This window comes from Sciurus vulgaris (genome assembly GCF_902686455.1).
Source record: "Sciurus vulgaris genome assembly, chromosome: 11".
Taxonomy (NCBI): Eukaryota; Metazoa; Chordata; class Mammalia; order Rodentia; family Sciuridae; genus Sciurus; species Sciurus vulgaris.
Genome location: NC_136472.1, coordinates 37,244,815 through 37,261,977, shown reverse-complemented (window position 1 = coordinate 37,261,977; position 17,163 = coordinate 37,244,815). Strand labels below are relative to the sequence as shown.

Here is a 17,163-nt window from a genome sequence, read left to right as displayed (position 1 = left end):
GGGCTCAGGGGCTCAGGGCCTCCAGGGAACAAGTGGAGGTCCTGGGGTGACTCCACGGCCCACTGGAGGCTTGGCCTGAACCTCGGTCAGTTGATCCTTTATAATGACTTTATTAAATTGTTTGCCTCCCCCTTGACACAGTTCTTATGAGATTGGAGACATTGTCTTGTCCAAATAAATAAATGTGTGTATATATATATATGTGTGTGTGTATGTGTGTGTGTGTGTGTGTGTGTGTGTGTTTTAGTCAGCTTTGTCACTGCTGTGACTAAATGACCTGACCAGCACAACTGCAGAAGAAGAAAGGTTTATCTGAGGGCTCAGGGTTTCAGAGGTCTTAGTCCACAGAAGGCTGGCTCCGTTCCTCAAGGCTCCAGCTGAGGCTGACATCATGGTGGAAGAGGGTGATGGAGGGAAGCAATTCACATCACCGTGGTCAAGAAGCAGAGAGAGAGACTCCACTCCCAGACACAAAATATACCCCAAAGCCGCACCCCAATTCCCACCTTCTCCAAGCCACACCCCACCACTTCAATTAATCCCATCAGGGATCAACTCACTGATTGGGTTAAGACTCTTAGAACCCAATCATTTCTCCTTCCTGCATTATCTCACATGTGAGCTTTTGGGAGATATCTCACATCCAAATCATAACAGTGTGTGTGTGTGTGTTACATATATATAATATATATACATATATTAAGCTGTTGTTTCAATTGTTGACTGAATAACTTTACAAATAAAGACCTCCCTACAATCAAATCTTTTTTTTTTTTTTTCATTGAGCCCAGAAGCACTTTACCAATGAACTGCATCCCTATACCTTTTTATTTCATTTTATTTTATTTTATTTTTTACTTTGAGACAGGGTCTCACTAAGTGGCTGAGGCTGGCTTTGAACTTGCAATTCTTCTGCCTCAGCTTCCCAGTTCACTGCCAATCAAACCATTTTTAAAGCCCCTCTTCCCTACACCAAATGATCTGTCCATTGAGATGAAACAAATGTCCACCAAGAATAGTGTCTATCACTCTATTGCAGAAAGTTTTTCCTCCCCAAAGTTGCCAGGGTCTTCCCGTGCGCATGTGAACGCGCGCACGCACACACACACACACACACACACACACACACACACGGACACTAAGATAGCTCTGCTAATCCAACTCAAAAGACAGGGTCTAGGCAAAAGTAACACAAAATGTCTAGACTGCCGACTACTTGCAGTCCCTTCTCTGGGTTTGGTCTGGCTGATTTCTGTTACCTGTCTTTAGTTTTCTGATCCTTCCTTCTTTGGTGACCAATAGGTTCTTAATCCTTTCCAATTTTTTTAAATCTCAGATCATCTATTTTTCAGTTCTAGGATATTCACTGGGTTTTTTAAATACTTTCCAAATCTCCCCTGAAATTTATTGTGTCTTCATTCATTATATTCATCTTTTCCTGTAGATCCTTTAATATATTTATTTTTAAATTATTCAAAATCTTGGCCTGAAAATTCCAACATTGGGCCATCAAGGGTCTATTTCCTTTGACTGAACGTTCTCTGGGCTGCGGATTATATAGTCCTGCTTCCTCACAGTAGGAAATGCATCTCTGCCTTTCAACTCCTCCTCTCTGCAACTCCCTGTACTCCATGATTGTGAGACTGGGAAATGGTGAGCTTTTGAGATTACCAAACTCTGAGGCCACAAGTTCTTGAAGCTGCAAGACTAGGCCAACCCTGAGATCTGCTTTCTAGCCTTGCCCCTGCCTCTGCTTGCTTAGAAAAATCCCAGTTCAGAAAGCACTTGGTGGAGAAGATTGTTTTGCTCTGGGTTTTCTCTCGATTTCAGTTCAACAGGCCAGCCCAGCTGGGCAGCAAAAGCTCACTGGCTTCGCTGCTGGGAGGTGCCCTCCTTCCCCTACTCTGCTGCCGACCTCAGCAGCTGAGCAGGAAAGACCCGTCTCACTCCCTCATTCACCGAGAAAGAACACACCCCTCTGATTTTAGATTGTTTCAGATTCCATGTTCACAGATATTTGATGGTTTTAAAGAAAATTGTGATTTTCTTTGGTTTATCTAGTGACTTCTTACTGTGGGAGCAGGAGGGGTCTGTCATGCTTTCTACACCCTCCCCAGAAATTGAGTTTTGACTGATGAGTTCTTTGACAACATAGAATTTGCAAAGTTCCAAATGTTAATTCCCTGGAGTCAAAGAGTTTCTCAGACAGAAAATAAAAGATGTCATTTACCATATAGAACTTGTCCTGGGAAGACTACCTTATCATGTTCATATTGTTGTTTTGTCCCTTAGGTAATTCTCTTTTCCTACCCTTCCTCTCTGGCCCTATATTAATTTTCCATTCCCCCTTGAGATAAAACTCACACCAGCAACAATGGAGCACACTGCATGGCTGATTTAGCAATAAGAACAGAATTCCCCATTGATCCAGCATATTTAATCCATAGTCTCACTACACACCAGACTCTATACTGGGAGACTTAACAGACAGCACTTCCTTTAGTCCTCACAGAAACCCTCTGATGGGCCACTGTTATTATCCCCATCCTGTAAGTGAGGAAATTGAGATTGACAAAGACTTAGTAATGTTGCCCAAAGTCACAGAAGGAGTAGAGATTCAAATTCAGGCCCTACTGGTTCCAAGCCCAGGCTGCTAACTACCACATATTACCATCCTCAATTTGGACCCAAACTCTGCATTATTCTTTTCTTCTAGAAATGTCAGTCACAAAAGGTCACAGCGAGATGAGCCAGTCCGCCTGACTTCACCCAGGTGGTTCCACAGTCTTCCAGGAGTTGCCCCTTAGGTCTGTAACACGCCACTTCCGGAGACTTTTAGCCCTCCTTCCCCTCTTAAATTGGCTCTTAATCCTTCCTCTTTATGGCTCAGGTAGCAGCCCGCACAAATCATCTTCTCTGATATTCTAACAACACAAACATTTTGGGGCATGGCTTCTAGCCAATTCCTCTTGCTCCTCTGCCTCTGTCCAAAATATGACTAAGAAGATAAACGTATTAAGGGCCTGTAATCTCTCCCCCTAAATCCCTTCTCATCTGGGTTGCTTTCCTAACCTTCTTAGATCCCCCAACATCCTTCAGGGACTGAACAGTTGGGACCTCTGTGATGCTAGCTATGAATGTAGCATCCTGGGTGGCCCTGGACCCCCACAAAGCTCATCTCTTCTGTGGTTAAGGAACTCAGCCCAAGGGCTAAGTTAAATAAACACCCCTCCAGGGGTCAGCAGCGGAGGTCGGCAGAGTGGTGGACTTAAGAACTCAACTTTCCAGTCTAGGCAGCACTGAGAGGAAGCCTTGGTTTTGACTTTAGAGACCGGTACCTCTAACAGCCACACCTGGATCACAGATCCTAGTACTATTCCCCACTAAAAGGAACCCAGATTCATGGGGAATGGCCGGTTCCAGGAGCTGGGCGCAGGGGAAAAGATGATTGCATTTCCAGGGAACAAGAAAATAAGGATGTGCTCAAAGTTAATGACGTGGTTGAGCTGGTTTGAAGGGTCTTCACTAGCCAAATCTGGGACAATTGGGCGTCAAACCAAGAAGTTATGATAACGTTAAGAAAAGCAGAAATTTTTTTAAATTTATGAGTCACGGTATAGCAAAAAAAAAAAAAGAAAGAAAGAAAGAAAAAGAAAACCAGACCTAGAAAATGATAATATTTTATGAATCCAGGTAGAGCATATGGATGTATACTGTCCTGGAATCTCTCTGTAGATATGAAATTTTTCAGATGAAAAAGTTTGGAAAGGGAAGAAAGAACAGTTCATTCTTGTGGTAATAAAATATCTCCAGCTCCTGGGTGTTCTGAGATTACTAAACCCATCTTTGCTGGGTGAGAAGATGCGAATGGTCCTCTGCTGGGCTCTGGCCTCTGGCTCTCTGCCTGTTCTGGATGATACTAGCTGCCGTGGTTACCAATGGGCACTCCACATGAGTTAAGGCTGTCGGGAGGTGTACTACCATAACATTGTCAAGACAGGGAGCAAATGACTGCATCTGCTCCATGCCACACGCTCTATAACTCCAGTATAACCACTTTGATCCTTTCTGGCACTTGTCTGTCACTCCTCCTTCGTTCTAAGGCATTATATGGTACTCAGGAGAAAAAATGGCAGTGCCCTGCAGATGGAACTCAGCAAGGAGCCCACCTCCTCGGTACTGGGAAATGGAATTGACCAAATGTATGTTGTGTGCTTGTACAAATATGTCACAATGTATCCCGCTGCTATGTGCAATTAAAGTGCATCAATTAAAATGTTTTTAAAAATTAAATAAAAATAAATAAATCTCCTTCAGGATAAAGGGTGGCCTCAAAGGATTGCTTGAGCGCCATCTACTGGTCAAATGCTTGTACTGCCGTGTGATCCTGTGCTGTGACTCAGTCTTGAGTCACCCACGTGCTCAGTTCACCCTTAACGCAGAAGGCACCACAGTGTCCAGCCCCAGGCAAACATTCAACAAATAATGAAATGAATAACTTCTTCCTATGAATCCTCTTACTTATGCAATGCCCCTAAGAACCTTATAACATTACACCGATGTCTTCTTGGGGTCGACCTTCTTAGGTTTCTAGGAATGGATTGTACATTCCTTGAGGGCTCATCTTATTATTTGGTGACTAGTCCAGTGCTCCACAGGAAATGTTCCATAAGCAATTGTGACTGTGACAACATACACTGCATGCAACGAAGCTTTCAGCACAAAATAATGAAGGGGCTGGGCATGTAGCTCAGTGGAAAAGCACTTACCCTGCATGTGCAAGGCCCAGGATTCAGTCCCCAGCACAGGGGGCAGGAAATTGAACAATCCTAATGGAATTGAACAAGATAGGGATCTAGCCATTATTCCATTTGTTTACTTCGTAGCATTAGTGCATATTTTTTTATGTCTCTTTTCTAAATTGCAAACTCTAGGAGGTAGAGATCACATCTCTCTTCTTAATCCTTGTATGTACGGCACCTAGGAGTATCCATTCATGAAATATTTTTTGAATGCGTTAATAAATGAATGAATAAAGGCATGAGCTCTCTGCTCTGCTTTACTACTGGCAATAACTGGCTGCTCTGAATCAGTCCTGCTGTCCTTGATAAACACATGTCTTGATCACACACATGGGCATCGACGTCAGCCAATCAGAATGTATACAGCCAGCTGTCATGCTGAAGTTCAACCCAGGACTCAGGCAATAGGTGCTTTTTGGAGAGGCACAGGTGCAGGATTTCTCTGAGCAACTGCTGTCTGTCTGTCTGTCTGTCTGTCTTATTACCGTGTGTTTTACTGACCTCCTGCCTGCGAATGTTCTTCCTTTTCCCGATTCCCCAAACAAACCCACTTACAAATACAAAGTGACAGGAGCTTTGCTTAGGAAATGCTTGTCCCCTCCCAGCTGGGTTGGCATGCCTGGCCTACTTCAGTGATGTGGAGCTGAGCCACGTGACTTCTTCAGCCCACGGAACGTGAGTGAACGTGATGCTGGCAACCACCTTAAATGTCCTCTGTGTCTGGCTTGGCCTTGGGGCTCCTGGGACCCACCCTGAGAAGAGGACACCCCAAGTAGCTGCTGCCCCAACTGCTTGAGCCCTGCAGCCTGGAGCTCAACCCAGGAAGTGGACCCGTCATGGCCACTGCCCTCAAAAGTTTCAACCTAGAAATTCCAGTCTGGCCACGGCCCCCTTTCTCCCCTGCTTTAATACCACTAAACCTGATTGTCCACCTCCTAAGACCTCCAGACTCTATTCTCCCTCTATAGGCTGCTTCTGGTTTCCTGTCCTTCCCAACCTGGGTCCCTGGGCAGTCATATCTTGGCCAACTCCAGGATCCACCAAACAGCTGGTGTTCTCCACCCCTGCCTCACACTGCTGGAGACCATCACCCTCCATCCAAACTGACTACATCACCCACACAAGGGCTCTGGCTGCTGTGGGGTCCCTCTCTGGTGCCTTTTCTTGTTCCTTACATGGCTGTCCTATGCCTTTGGTACTCTCAAGCCCTGAACTCACTCAACTCTCAGCAGAAATTTCACTTCTGAGTTTCCAAATAAAACAGTCATTAGAGGGGAACTCACCAGTGGGAAGTAGGAGAGTAATTAAGAAAAAGGGGTCTGTAATTGCATGGGCTTTGGTTCCCCTGGGCTTTATCCTTCACTGTGTGACCTTGGGCAAGTTACTTAACATCTCTGAGCTTCAGTTTCATCATCTATAAGAATATAGATATGATGAAGCAATTAATTATACAGATAAAATAGGACATTGCACATAAGGTGTGTAGCACATTCCTATGCTACAGTAAGTAACAACTGGATATATGTTGCTGATAAACAATGCTTGCCTATTTCCTCCTCTCCCAATCCTTCTTCCACTTGTGTGTGAAGTCGCTACTGCTAAGGTCCCATCACCTGCCAGATGCCAAATCAGAAAACATTTTTCCTATCCATGTCCTGCTTTCCTTCTGTCTTATTTGGAAACTCTTCTCCCCGCTTCCAAAAGCCACTCCCTCCTGCTTTTCCCACCTTTCTGTCTATTCTCTCTCACCTCTTCCTATTTTCTTGCTGTTTATCTCTTTCCTCTGACAATGGCTCTCTGCTGTCTTAGGCTCCCAAGTCTCCCTGGGGGAATCTCAGCTAACCCCCACGGCTGTGTCTTCACTCTGCAAAGTTCTCTCAAGTTCCGGGGTGTTTCTAAACGCCCGTAGGGTCTCTTACAGATGCTCAGATTTCCATGGATCTCAGGTGGGACTCCCTTCTCTCCCACACACCTCTTCTCTTCTATTATCCACTCAACAGCACCCACTTCTGCAGAGTTGCTCAGTCTAGGAAGCTCAGCCATGGTCAAGGTGCCTCGCTCAGAGAGTCGGTGAGTCCTGCCGCTTCTTTGCTCACATCTTGCCCACCCCCGTGCCCTGAACCACCCAAACAGCACTGCTAACCACCACCTTTGACACGACCTTGACTCCACTCCAATGGACCCACCGGGTGCTCCAGTGTCCCTTCCGGGTCGACCTTTGAATGCACCCTGCCCACCATCCTCAGAATGAGCTCTGAGGTCTGCTTCCCTTTGAGGTCTGGTCTCTCCTACCTTTCCAGGTGCACTTCTCACTGCTCCCTAACACTGTCACCCAGATCTAGCCACACCCAACATCACACACTCCCCTGAAGACTCATTTTCACACCCTGACCAACCTGCTGCCTCTGCCTGGAGTGTTGTCTGTTCTGCCAGCACCTGGGCAAAGGCACAGCTCAGCCATCACCTGCCAGAGCTTCCCGGCCCTCCCTGCCTGTGGTTAACTGTCCTCTTACCTTCTCAGAGCCTGAAACCCAAGCCTTGTTCACAGCTCTTCCTTGGCTTCCAAGGGCACCTGAACGACATCTGAATTCTTTACCAAATGCACGTCCTTACAAGGCCATGCATGATGGGACCTGCTGAGCACCCCAGCCCCTTCCCATCCTCCCACCCACTCATGCACAAAGAGAAAGAGCAGTCTTCTATAGCATCCCCACACAAGGAAAAACTACGGTTCTTAGAGACTCCAAAGATCAACGTGAAATCCAAAGCCATGCATTAACTCTTTATTAAACTCTTTTTTTGAAAGTATTTTTATTTTTGGACCTCTTATTAACTCAACAATTAAGGAGCATATAGGAAAATAATGATATGTGCATTGCATTGATGAACCTTTTACTATTGCTAGGCAGAGGACTAATGCTTCACATGCATTTCTCATTGAATCCTTCAGTCAGCCCTATGACTTCCTATTTTGAAAGAGAGGACATTGCTATTAGCAAGGCCAAATGATTCGCTAAGGTCACCTTTAGTACAGACAAAGCCACTATGTAAGCCCAGTCTGTGTCATCTGGATCTTGGGTTCTGATCATCGTACTCATACACACCTGAGCAGCCGGCAGAAGAAAACCAGGGTTAAATCTTGCAGCTGACCTACCTGGAAGATAGTCTACCAACTCCAAAATCAAATTTCCTAAAACCACCTGCAATGGCATCTATGTTGTAAACCTGCACCTAATATTAGCACTTTGGTTTGGTTTGGTTTTGTGTTTTGGGGTTTTTGTTTTGTTCTGTTTTGTTTTTTGTTTTCAGAATTCCACTTTTTTAAGTTAATGCTTTATGTTTTTATTAGTGCACTAATAAATTATTATGCACAATGGTAGGGTTCACTGTGACCTTCATATATGCTAGTCCTTAGCCTTCCCCTTGGAGTCTCAATTCTGTCCTACAGACTGAGAGACCAGCACTACAAACGTTAGCCACATTCTAGAATTCCCAGGTTCACCCTAATGTGCTGACTAAGCCCTTTTCTCCTGGGCGTGGTTGAGTTCCTCAGCTCCAGAACTTTGCTCTAGACACTTGGAACTCATGGTATTTTACTCTAGGTGGGATCAGGCAAAAAAATATCAATACCGCTTCAACCAGCATCTCTGGAAACTGGCAGTAACAGTCATGGAAGTAAAACTACTCAGATGGTAAGACCATCCAACTGCTCCTGATTCAAATAGAGAGCATAGAAAACAGGTTCAACAAAATCATAGCAATTTTTACATTGCTCCAGTTACAGACTCTCACAGGGACAGTCAGCAAAGGGCATCACACGAAATTTTAGAAAGAGGGAGCGGCTAGATTTCCACTCTGTTTTCAAAGAATTATTGAAGCTCAGAGGGAACTCTAATAAAGATTAAGTAATTCTTTGAGATCAAGTAGCTTCCAGAAAGAATCCCTTTCTTAGGATAAATCATATACTGGCAATTTGCTGTGGATTCCAGGAATTTAGCTTGAGATTCAAGAAGTTTACCAATGGAGAGTCATATTTAAAAGGTGTTATGGACAACTTTTTTTTTTTTTTTTTTTTTTTTTTTTACCAGGGATGACCCCAGGGGCACATCATCCCCAGCCCTTTTTATATTTTTATTTTGAAACAGGGTCTCGCCAAGTTGCTTAGGGCCTCACTAAGTTGCTGAGGCTGACTCTAAGTGCCTCAGCCTCCGAGCCACTGGGATTACAGGCATGCACCGCTGCACCCAGCAAAATCCACATTTTTGAAGACTTATTCACTGTTTGCTGGCCAGTGCCACCACTTTTGCCTCTGGAAGGAACACAGGTCACACTGAGTGCAGATCACCTGGGTTTCATCCAGGAGCAAGGCCAGCTTGAAGAGTGGATAGAAACCTCTCGGGGCCAAAAATTCAGAATAAACAGATGTCCACAGCCCACACCCAGCAGATGGAAACATATCTTTGTTTTCATAGTCTTGCCTAGAAAGCCTGCTGACCCCATGCTTTCCAAAACTCAGATTCCAACAAGATAAAGTTGAGTCCCTTGTCAAGTGAAACTGTAAAGCAGTGTGCATTGAGACGGAGCCGTCTCCAGTCTACTCACGCATGCAGTCTCCTCCGTACCAGCCCGCTCTGCATTCTGCACAGTAGAAGCCCTTCACGTAGAAGTCATCCAGGGTGCCCCCCCACGAGCCATTCCGGCAGCTCTTGCAGTTTTCAAAAATGGTACAACCTGAAACATTTCCAAGAAGAGCCTTAGTCTCCATGCTTGCAGGTTCCGATGGTCTGCGGGAGAGACATACATGCACCTGCTCAGAGCCCTGGCTCTCCTAGGGGCATCGGGACCTAGCACGATGCCACAGTCATTCCAAGGAAGATGCCAGGCTCACCAGATTTAGACTAGAGAATTTAGGAGTGATCCGAACCATCTTCCCAGATAGTGGTTGATGTTTAAAGCAATAAGAAATCACTCAGAGTAAAAGAGAATTGATCAATATAGTGTAATTTTTTGTCTTTATAGAAATATTCCATGTTTCTTGTGGAATAGTTAGAAAATCATGACAATCAAAAAGAATTCAATTTAAAAAAAAAACTAAAATCCTAACATCTAGCCAGGTGTGGTGACACATGCCTATAAGCCCAGCAAATTAGGAGGTTGAAGCAGGAGGATTACAAGTTTGAAGCCAGTCTCAGCAAGTTAGCAAGACTCTAAGTAACTTAGCGAGACCCTGTCTCTATATAAAATACAAAAAAAAGACTGAGGATGTTGCTCAGTGTTTAAGCACCCCCGAGTTCAATCCCCAGTATCAAAAAAATAAAAATTACTAAAAGAGCTGGGGCATATAGCTTAGTGCAAAGTGCCCCTTGGTTTAATCCCAGCATCCCCCACACACACACACAAACACACACACACACACACACACACATACACACACACACACAAATATCTTATGACCTAGAGGATTCTACCACTAATACTCTTTCTCTGCATGTACATATACACACATCATTTTAAAAGCTAGGCTTATAACTATATTCTGTTCATCCTCTTTTTATAACTCACTTTTTAATTTAATAACAGATAGTAAATGTCTTCCTGTGTTATTAGACACTCTTCTATGACATATCTCTCTATACCCAGAGTTTGCCACTGAAAACACCCCAAGGCCTGACATTATTCTCACCCTCAAAGTGTCAGGAAGCCCCAACCAGCAGGCCACACCACAGGCACTGAGAAATCCCCAGGCATAAATCTTTCAAAATTATGGTCTCTTGAGGGGCTGGGGAATAATGAGGAAAGGTATAAATAATTCTTTCCCATTCATCAAAAACAGAGCTAATTTCTGACTCTGCCATTGTCCAACCAGGTGTCCTTGAGCAAATTCTTTAAAGTCTTCATGCCTTAGTGCCCTCACCTGTCAAGCTGGGAATAAAAATTGCATTTACCTCCTAAGATTGTTTAAAATTAAATGAATACAGGTAAAGTGTCTGGCACATAGTAAGAACTTCCAAGGTGTGACTATTACTATTCTGTTCCCCATCACCCCACCTGGCTTATCTCTATGATGGCCAGTGTATTAGTCAGGGTTCTCTAGAGGAACAGAATCAACAGGAAGTATGATTATAAAAAGGCGATTTATTAGATTGACTTACACAACCAGAAGCTGGATAGTCCACAATGACCGTCTGCAGGCTAAAGAGCTGGAAGAACCAGCAGCTAAACAGTCCAAGAGGCAGAAGCCCCAGAACAAGAAGTATCAACAGTGCTACCCTAGTCCCAGACCAAGACTTCTGGAAACTACCTGGAGAATCACTGGCAGAGTCTGCTTTGGAAGAGTGAAGAAGCGAGAGTCTGATATCCTCAGATAATTGAAGCAGCAATCAAAAACCCGTTCAAGAAGAATGGAGTTTGCATCTGCATCGGCTACCTTGTTCTTCCAACTTTTATTCCATCCAAGCTACCTCCTACTGAACAGTGCTGCCCATACTTAGGGAGGGCCTCCACTTCAGTTCACTATCCCACATGCCAATCATTCCTAGACACACCCTCATTGACACACCTGGAAGCCTCTTAATCATCCACATCTCTTAATCCAATCAAGCTGACAATTCAAATTAACCGTTACAGCCAGTATCATGCTTAATTTTTCACTGCCTATGACCTGTCATCCTATAATAGACTCAAGTCAAGAACATATCTTGCTCAATATTGTATTCTCAGCACCTAATACAGTGGTGGCACACAGGAAGTGCTCAATAAATATTATTTGAGTGGCTGAATGAACAAATGAACACCTAATGAACTGCTCCTAATAGCATGTCCTTCAGCATCAGTGTGCTTCTTTACTGTCAACAGAAATTAGGTTTGTCATGACCTGTGATGTGCATGTTTGCACGTGCTTGCGTGTGTGCATGTGGGTGTGTGTTTATGTGTGTTCCACAGAAAAGCCCTCCTTCCACGCCATCCTGAGTTTCCTTCTCTCCTACCAGAGAAGATGAGTTGCTAATATGATTCATCAAATTCCGGTAAGTCATATGGCGTAAAACTGAGTCCCAACGGTGTCACCGTGCCTTCCAGAAGCCAGCCTCCCTCACGTGCCAAGTTCCTCTTTAATTCCCTATTCACTATGCCACCGAGGAGGCAAATGGACTCAGAGTCTGCCCTCAATGGCCCTGCCAACTCTATTTCTTGGCACAGCAAGCCAGGGTCCTTAAGGAACAAGCCACAAAAACCAGTCTAGTGACTTAGATGAGCAAGGCTATGTTAAAAAGACAGGAGGGAGCACACGGATTACTAGAGGGGCCAGAAGACCAGCTGCAGAGCTACACGGCAAACCGTACTGTCCCACTGAGGACCATGGTGCTGCTGGATGCTGCTGGATGTCACACTGATGTCCCAGCCATTGGTGACCTTTCTGGTCCTGCACCACCACCAATGATCACTGTCTACCATAATGATAGAAATGCAAACTAAAGCCATACTGGATTCCATGTTCCACCTAGGAGACTGGCAAACACATTCCGTTGTAAGGCTTTGAAGAAACAGCACCCTCGCACACTGCTGGAGTGAGTGCCAAACGTACAGAAAAGGATGTGGCGAAGGCTGGAAGATGACATGCACTCCCCATGTATCCACTGATGGCTCTGCTCGGATTATATCCCATGATGCACTTTAAAATACTAAATGGCGTGTGCAAAATGTGTCCACTGCAGTGTTGCACATACAGTGACCACCCCTAATCTGAAATCTGAGGTCCAAAATGTTTCTCAATCCGAAACTTTTTATACACTGACATGATACCACAAGTGTAAAATACGACATCTGACCTCATGTGTGACAGGTAGTGGCTAAAATGCAGGCGTACTGAAAATATTTTGTAAAATTACCTTCAGGTTGTAGGTAAACGGTGGATATGAAATTTCATGTTTAGACTTAGTTACCATCTCCAAGATATCTCATCATGTAGACCCAAGCATTACAAAATCAAAACAAATAAAAAATACTTCTGGTTCCAAGTGTTTTGGATAAGGAATACTCAACTCATAATAACAAAAGGTTAGAAACAACCCAAAGTCCATAAACTGTGGTCATCCACACAATGCAGTTATAGCAACTGTAAAAAAGAAAAAAAAAAAAAAAAAAGGAGATGGCTTTATATTGCTGTGGAGTGATCTCCAGCTTTTTGTGGAAACAACAAGATAACATTGTTTGTAGTATGCTGTCTTTTGTGTGACTTGGGGAACGATAAATAAATATACATATACAATTGCTTATATTTTTCAAATATAAAAAGCAGTAAACCAATCTATACACCCAACAGGAGGCGGTGCTGGGAACTGAACTCAGGGCAGCCTCATGCATGCTAAGTCAATTCTCTACCACCGAGCTCTACCCCAGCCCCTTTTTTATTTTATGAGACAGTGCATCACTAAATTGCCCAGACTGGCTTCAAATGGATGACCCTCCTGCCTCTGCTTCCCAAGTAGCTGGGATTATAGGCATGCCCAACCGTGGCCCAGCTCCAACAACTGATTTTGATTGGGTGGGAGGCTAGAGACTGAACCTAGGGCCTCACTCATGCTAGGCAAGCACTCTACCACCGAGCTACAATCCCAAACCCATCACTGATTTTTTAAATGCAGTATTTTCACTACACTTACCTAATGGATATAGTCTAAGGTCAATATAACCATAAAGAAATCATAACTTCATTTAGTGACCTTATTGTTAGTATTAATAGCTCTACTGTTATTTTTTCACAATTATATTATGTCATAAGATACAATAAATAATTAGGTTAGTATCAATAAAAAATAGGTTGTTGAGATGAGAAAAAATTAAAGGCATAAATAATCCTGAATATCACATAGATTCATTTTTAAAAAATTACATTTGGTAGCTCCATTCACTAAAAAGAAAGCAAACCAAAAAAAAAAAAAAAAGCCACCACCTAATAATAATGACAATCCAATAGCCAGGAACACGCCAGGGTCCCAGACTGTGGTCTCAGGGCCCAAATTCCTTGAAGAAATGACTGTTTCCAGATGTGGGCAGAAAATGTCCGAGTCAGAAACGCATTGTCTTGAGAGATCAAGGAAACCTACGACGGGTGTGGCTGTGTCAGAAGAACACAGAAGGACCTGAGGGGCCTCCCAGGGTCCCAGGTGCATGGGTTAAGATGGACAATGACTGACACTGATTCAACTGCATATGTACATAAAAATGCAGAAGTCCATAACGACACACAGAGGATCCCCTCTCATCCGTGGTGACTGCTGGGGACATCTGCTCACTATTCTAAAACTTAGTTTTAGGAGATGGCCTTTCTTCTTTATCTTGCCTTTCCTTTGGGGGTAACCAAATAGTTGATATGGGACAACCTTTCGTTGGTTAGCACAGTGATCGGTCCCAGCATCGTGATGGCAGAACTTGGGTGCCTCCTACGTGAAGCCATGGTGCCATCCAGCACCATCTCCGGTTCTCTTACATAAGGCCTATCAGACGCTGACCTCATGTCATCTTATAGCACCAGAGTTCATGCGTGTGGTTACTCAAAAGTAAGCACTTGGCTTTGAAAATACTGAAATTGTTCAGAGACTCCCATATCACTGCCAAGGACCCTTCGTGTAGAGACCCAGGCTTTACTCTCAAATTTCCAAGGAAATTTGAAGGCATTACTCTATCATTTCCCTGCAACCACACTCACCCATCAAGGAAATTGGGGCAGTGGATTGCTTTTCTGGAAACGAAAAGTACAAAATTTACGCTGAAGTCACTCCTATTTTAAAGCTCGGCATTACTCTCTTCCATGGAGAAAGGGATTAGAAGGATTGTTTGCAGATTTGAGCCCCATTTTCTTTCCTCTTCCATAGCTCTGCACGGAACAAAGTCCCCGGTGGTAAGGTGGTAATGAGCACCATTCTCTGTTGTTAAAAGAAGTGGAAATGCAGAAATGAAAGGAATTCCCCAAGCCCGTTTTTTATATCCTTTCATTCTTCAGTCTTTGGAAGCTCATTTGAAAATCTTAATATCCTCCTCTGACCTGGCCTAAAGGGGAAAGGTGGGACTCTGGGAGATGTCAGAAGCATAAGGTGGTAATACTTTCTTGCTTTCAAGCACCAGGAAAATGTCCAATGAGTTGCCGATCACATCAGAAACATTATTCACTATGACGCTCAGATCCACGTTGGCCCCGCCCAGCTGAGAACTTCAGCACAGTTATCAGATCTATAACTGTTAGAAAGAATGTCTCACGGCCATAAGGAATGAAATTATGGCATTTGCCTGTAAATGGATGGAACTGGAGACTATCATGCTAAGTAAAATAAGCCAATCCCCCGAAACCAAAGACAGAAAGTTCTCTCTGATATGTGGATGCTAATACACAATAGTGGGGCAGATATAAGTTTGTTGGAGTAGAATAGAAGTTCAAGAGGAATGAAGAGAAGGGACAGGGGATGGAACTAGGAAAGACAGAGGAATGAGCCAGACACGGAATGAACCATGTGAACCAGTGAGACTCCATATCATGTACAACCACAAGAATGGGGAAGTCATACTCCATGAATGCACGCTATATCAAAATACATTCTACTGTCATGGATGTCTAAAAAACAAAAAGAACATCACAGTCCCTCGATGGGGGGGGCAGGAGAGCGTGGTGGTACAACAAGTTCAGGTTCGGCCTTATGTAAGAAAATAAAATATAGGCAGGGGGGCCTGGGAAGGCCCCGTCTCACCCAAAGACACTCCTGTGACTGGACCACCCTCCCACCATCCCACTCAGCACCTCAGAGCATCATCCCTATCTTCTGCTCTCTCCTTCCCTTCTCTCTCCTTCTCCATCCAGCCAATCCAGGGGTTAGTCAATTCCACTGCCTAATGACCCAAATCCCTCCACCTCTCTCTACCCATTGGATTTTTACCTTTATTATTAAGGTCCCCTTATTTCTCTTCTGCCTCAAGTCATGTCCCACCTCTTCTCAAAAGATCTCCAATGCTGGTCAAGAGCAGTGGTGCATGCCTCTAATTCCAGTGACTCAGGAGGCTGAGTCAGGAGGATCATAACTTTGAGGCCAGCCTCTGCAACTTAATGAGGCCCTTTCTCAAATTTTTTAAATGTTCTCTTTTTTAAATTATTTTGGGCATGTATTTCAGTAGTAAAGCATCCCAGGTTCACTCCCCAGTACCACACACAGACACACACACACACACACACACACACACACACACAATCTACAAAACTAGCAAAATATCTTCAGGATTTAGCCTAAAATTCATAGTCATGGCTTACAAAACCCTTCCTTCCTTGAGACTGCTTTCTCTGATCTCCTCTTGTCTGTCTCTGTCCCTCCATCTCTTATCACATATCACTTCTGCCAGACTGAGCTAATTGCAATTCCTGAAACTCATGCTTACTCTTGCCACAGGACCTTGGCACACGCTATAATACCCAATCCCCTAGGGCCTTTGGCATCCTCAGCATGCACATCACCTCTTCTAATAAGTCTTCCCTGATCTTCCCTCTACTAAGCCTCATTCCCCTCACAGCTGCCAGAGTCCCCTCTATCAGGCAACTCTGTGGCACTTATGTAGTGCTGTACTGTAGCCTGCTGTTGGCCATCTCCCCACCAGGCTCTAAGCTCTGCAAGTGCTGGAATACATCTGGTCTTTTAACCTTTGTATTTCTAGTAGCTGACATGAGCAGCTCAGTCTGCTTGCTAAATGGATGGATGAGCACACGAATTCACGGTGCACAACTTTAACACGGGAAAGAGGACCAGCTCCTCCACTTCCTTGCCTGCAGTGACCTGGGCTGAATCGTGTCCCTTTCAATAATCCAGGCACCACGGCCTCCGGAGGGCCGCCTGCAGGACTCGGCAGCACCAGGGCACCTGAGCTCGGCCGCCCGCACGCACCTGGGTGGATCAGGCAGGAGTCCACTCGTGGTCCTCGTTCCTGCAGCAGGGGATGGTGTAGCCCACGACTTCCTCTTGCCAGGGCAGACGCACTCAATCTGATCGTATTCGCAACACTCGCGACACATGATATTCCACTCGGCTCCGGGGCAGGCTTCGTTGATGACTGTGTATTCTGAAAAGGAAAACCAGCGGGCGACGATGGGGCCCGTGAACATCCACTGCCAGGAAGCAACCTCGTTCTGCTAACGAAGGTGCTGCCCTCCCTGTGCGCCAGAGAAGACCCTGGGGATTCTTCCCGGGCAGTGTCTCCAAAGGGAGACCACCTACCCCAGGGGCGTTCAAACCATCCGCGCCAACACAGAGGAAACTTAGGACAATGGTTATTCAATTATTTCTGTAGAATTTTTATTTCAAAAAATCATGTTCAAGCCAGGCACAGT

General features: G+C 44.6%; 1 protein-coding gene across 1 annotated transcript in view; it reads right to left on the bottom strand.

Annotated features, from left to right (window-relative positions):
* LOC306639810 (inactive serine protease PAMR1-like) overlaps window positions 1-16,938 on the bottom strand; it is a gene marked incomplete at its 5' end in the record, with an annotated part of 56,390 nt that extends 39,452 nt beyond the window's left edge. Inside the window, 4 exon segments of the mRNA XM_079103532.1 lie at window positions 9,405-9,533; window positions 16,721-16,747; window positions 16,750-16,794; window positions 16,797-16,938. Coding sequence (XP_078959658.1) covers window positions 9,405-9,533; window positions 16,721-16,747; window positions 16,750-16,794; window positions 16,797-16,938 — 343 coding nt within the window.
* Window positions 16,939-17,163: the final 225 nt, after the last annotated feature.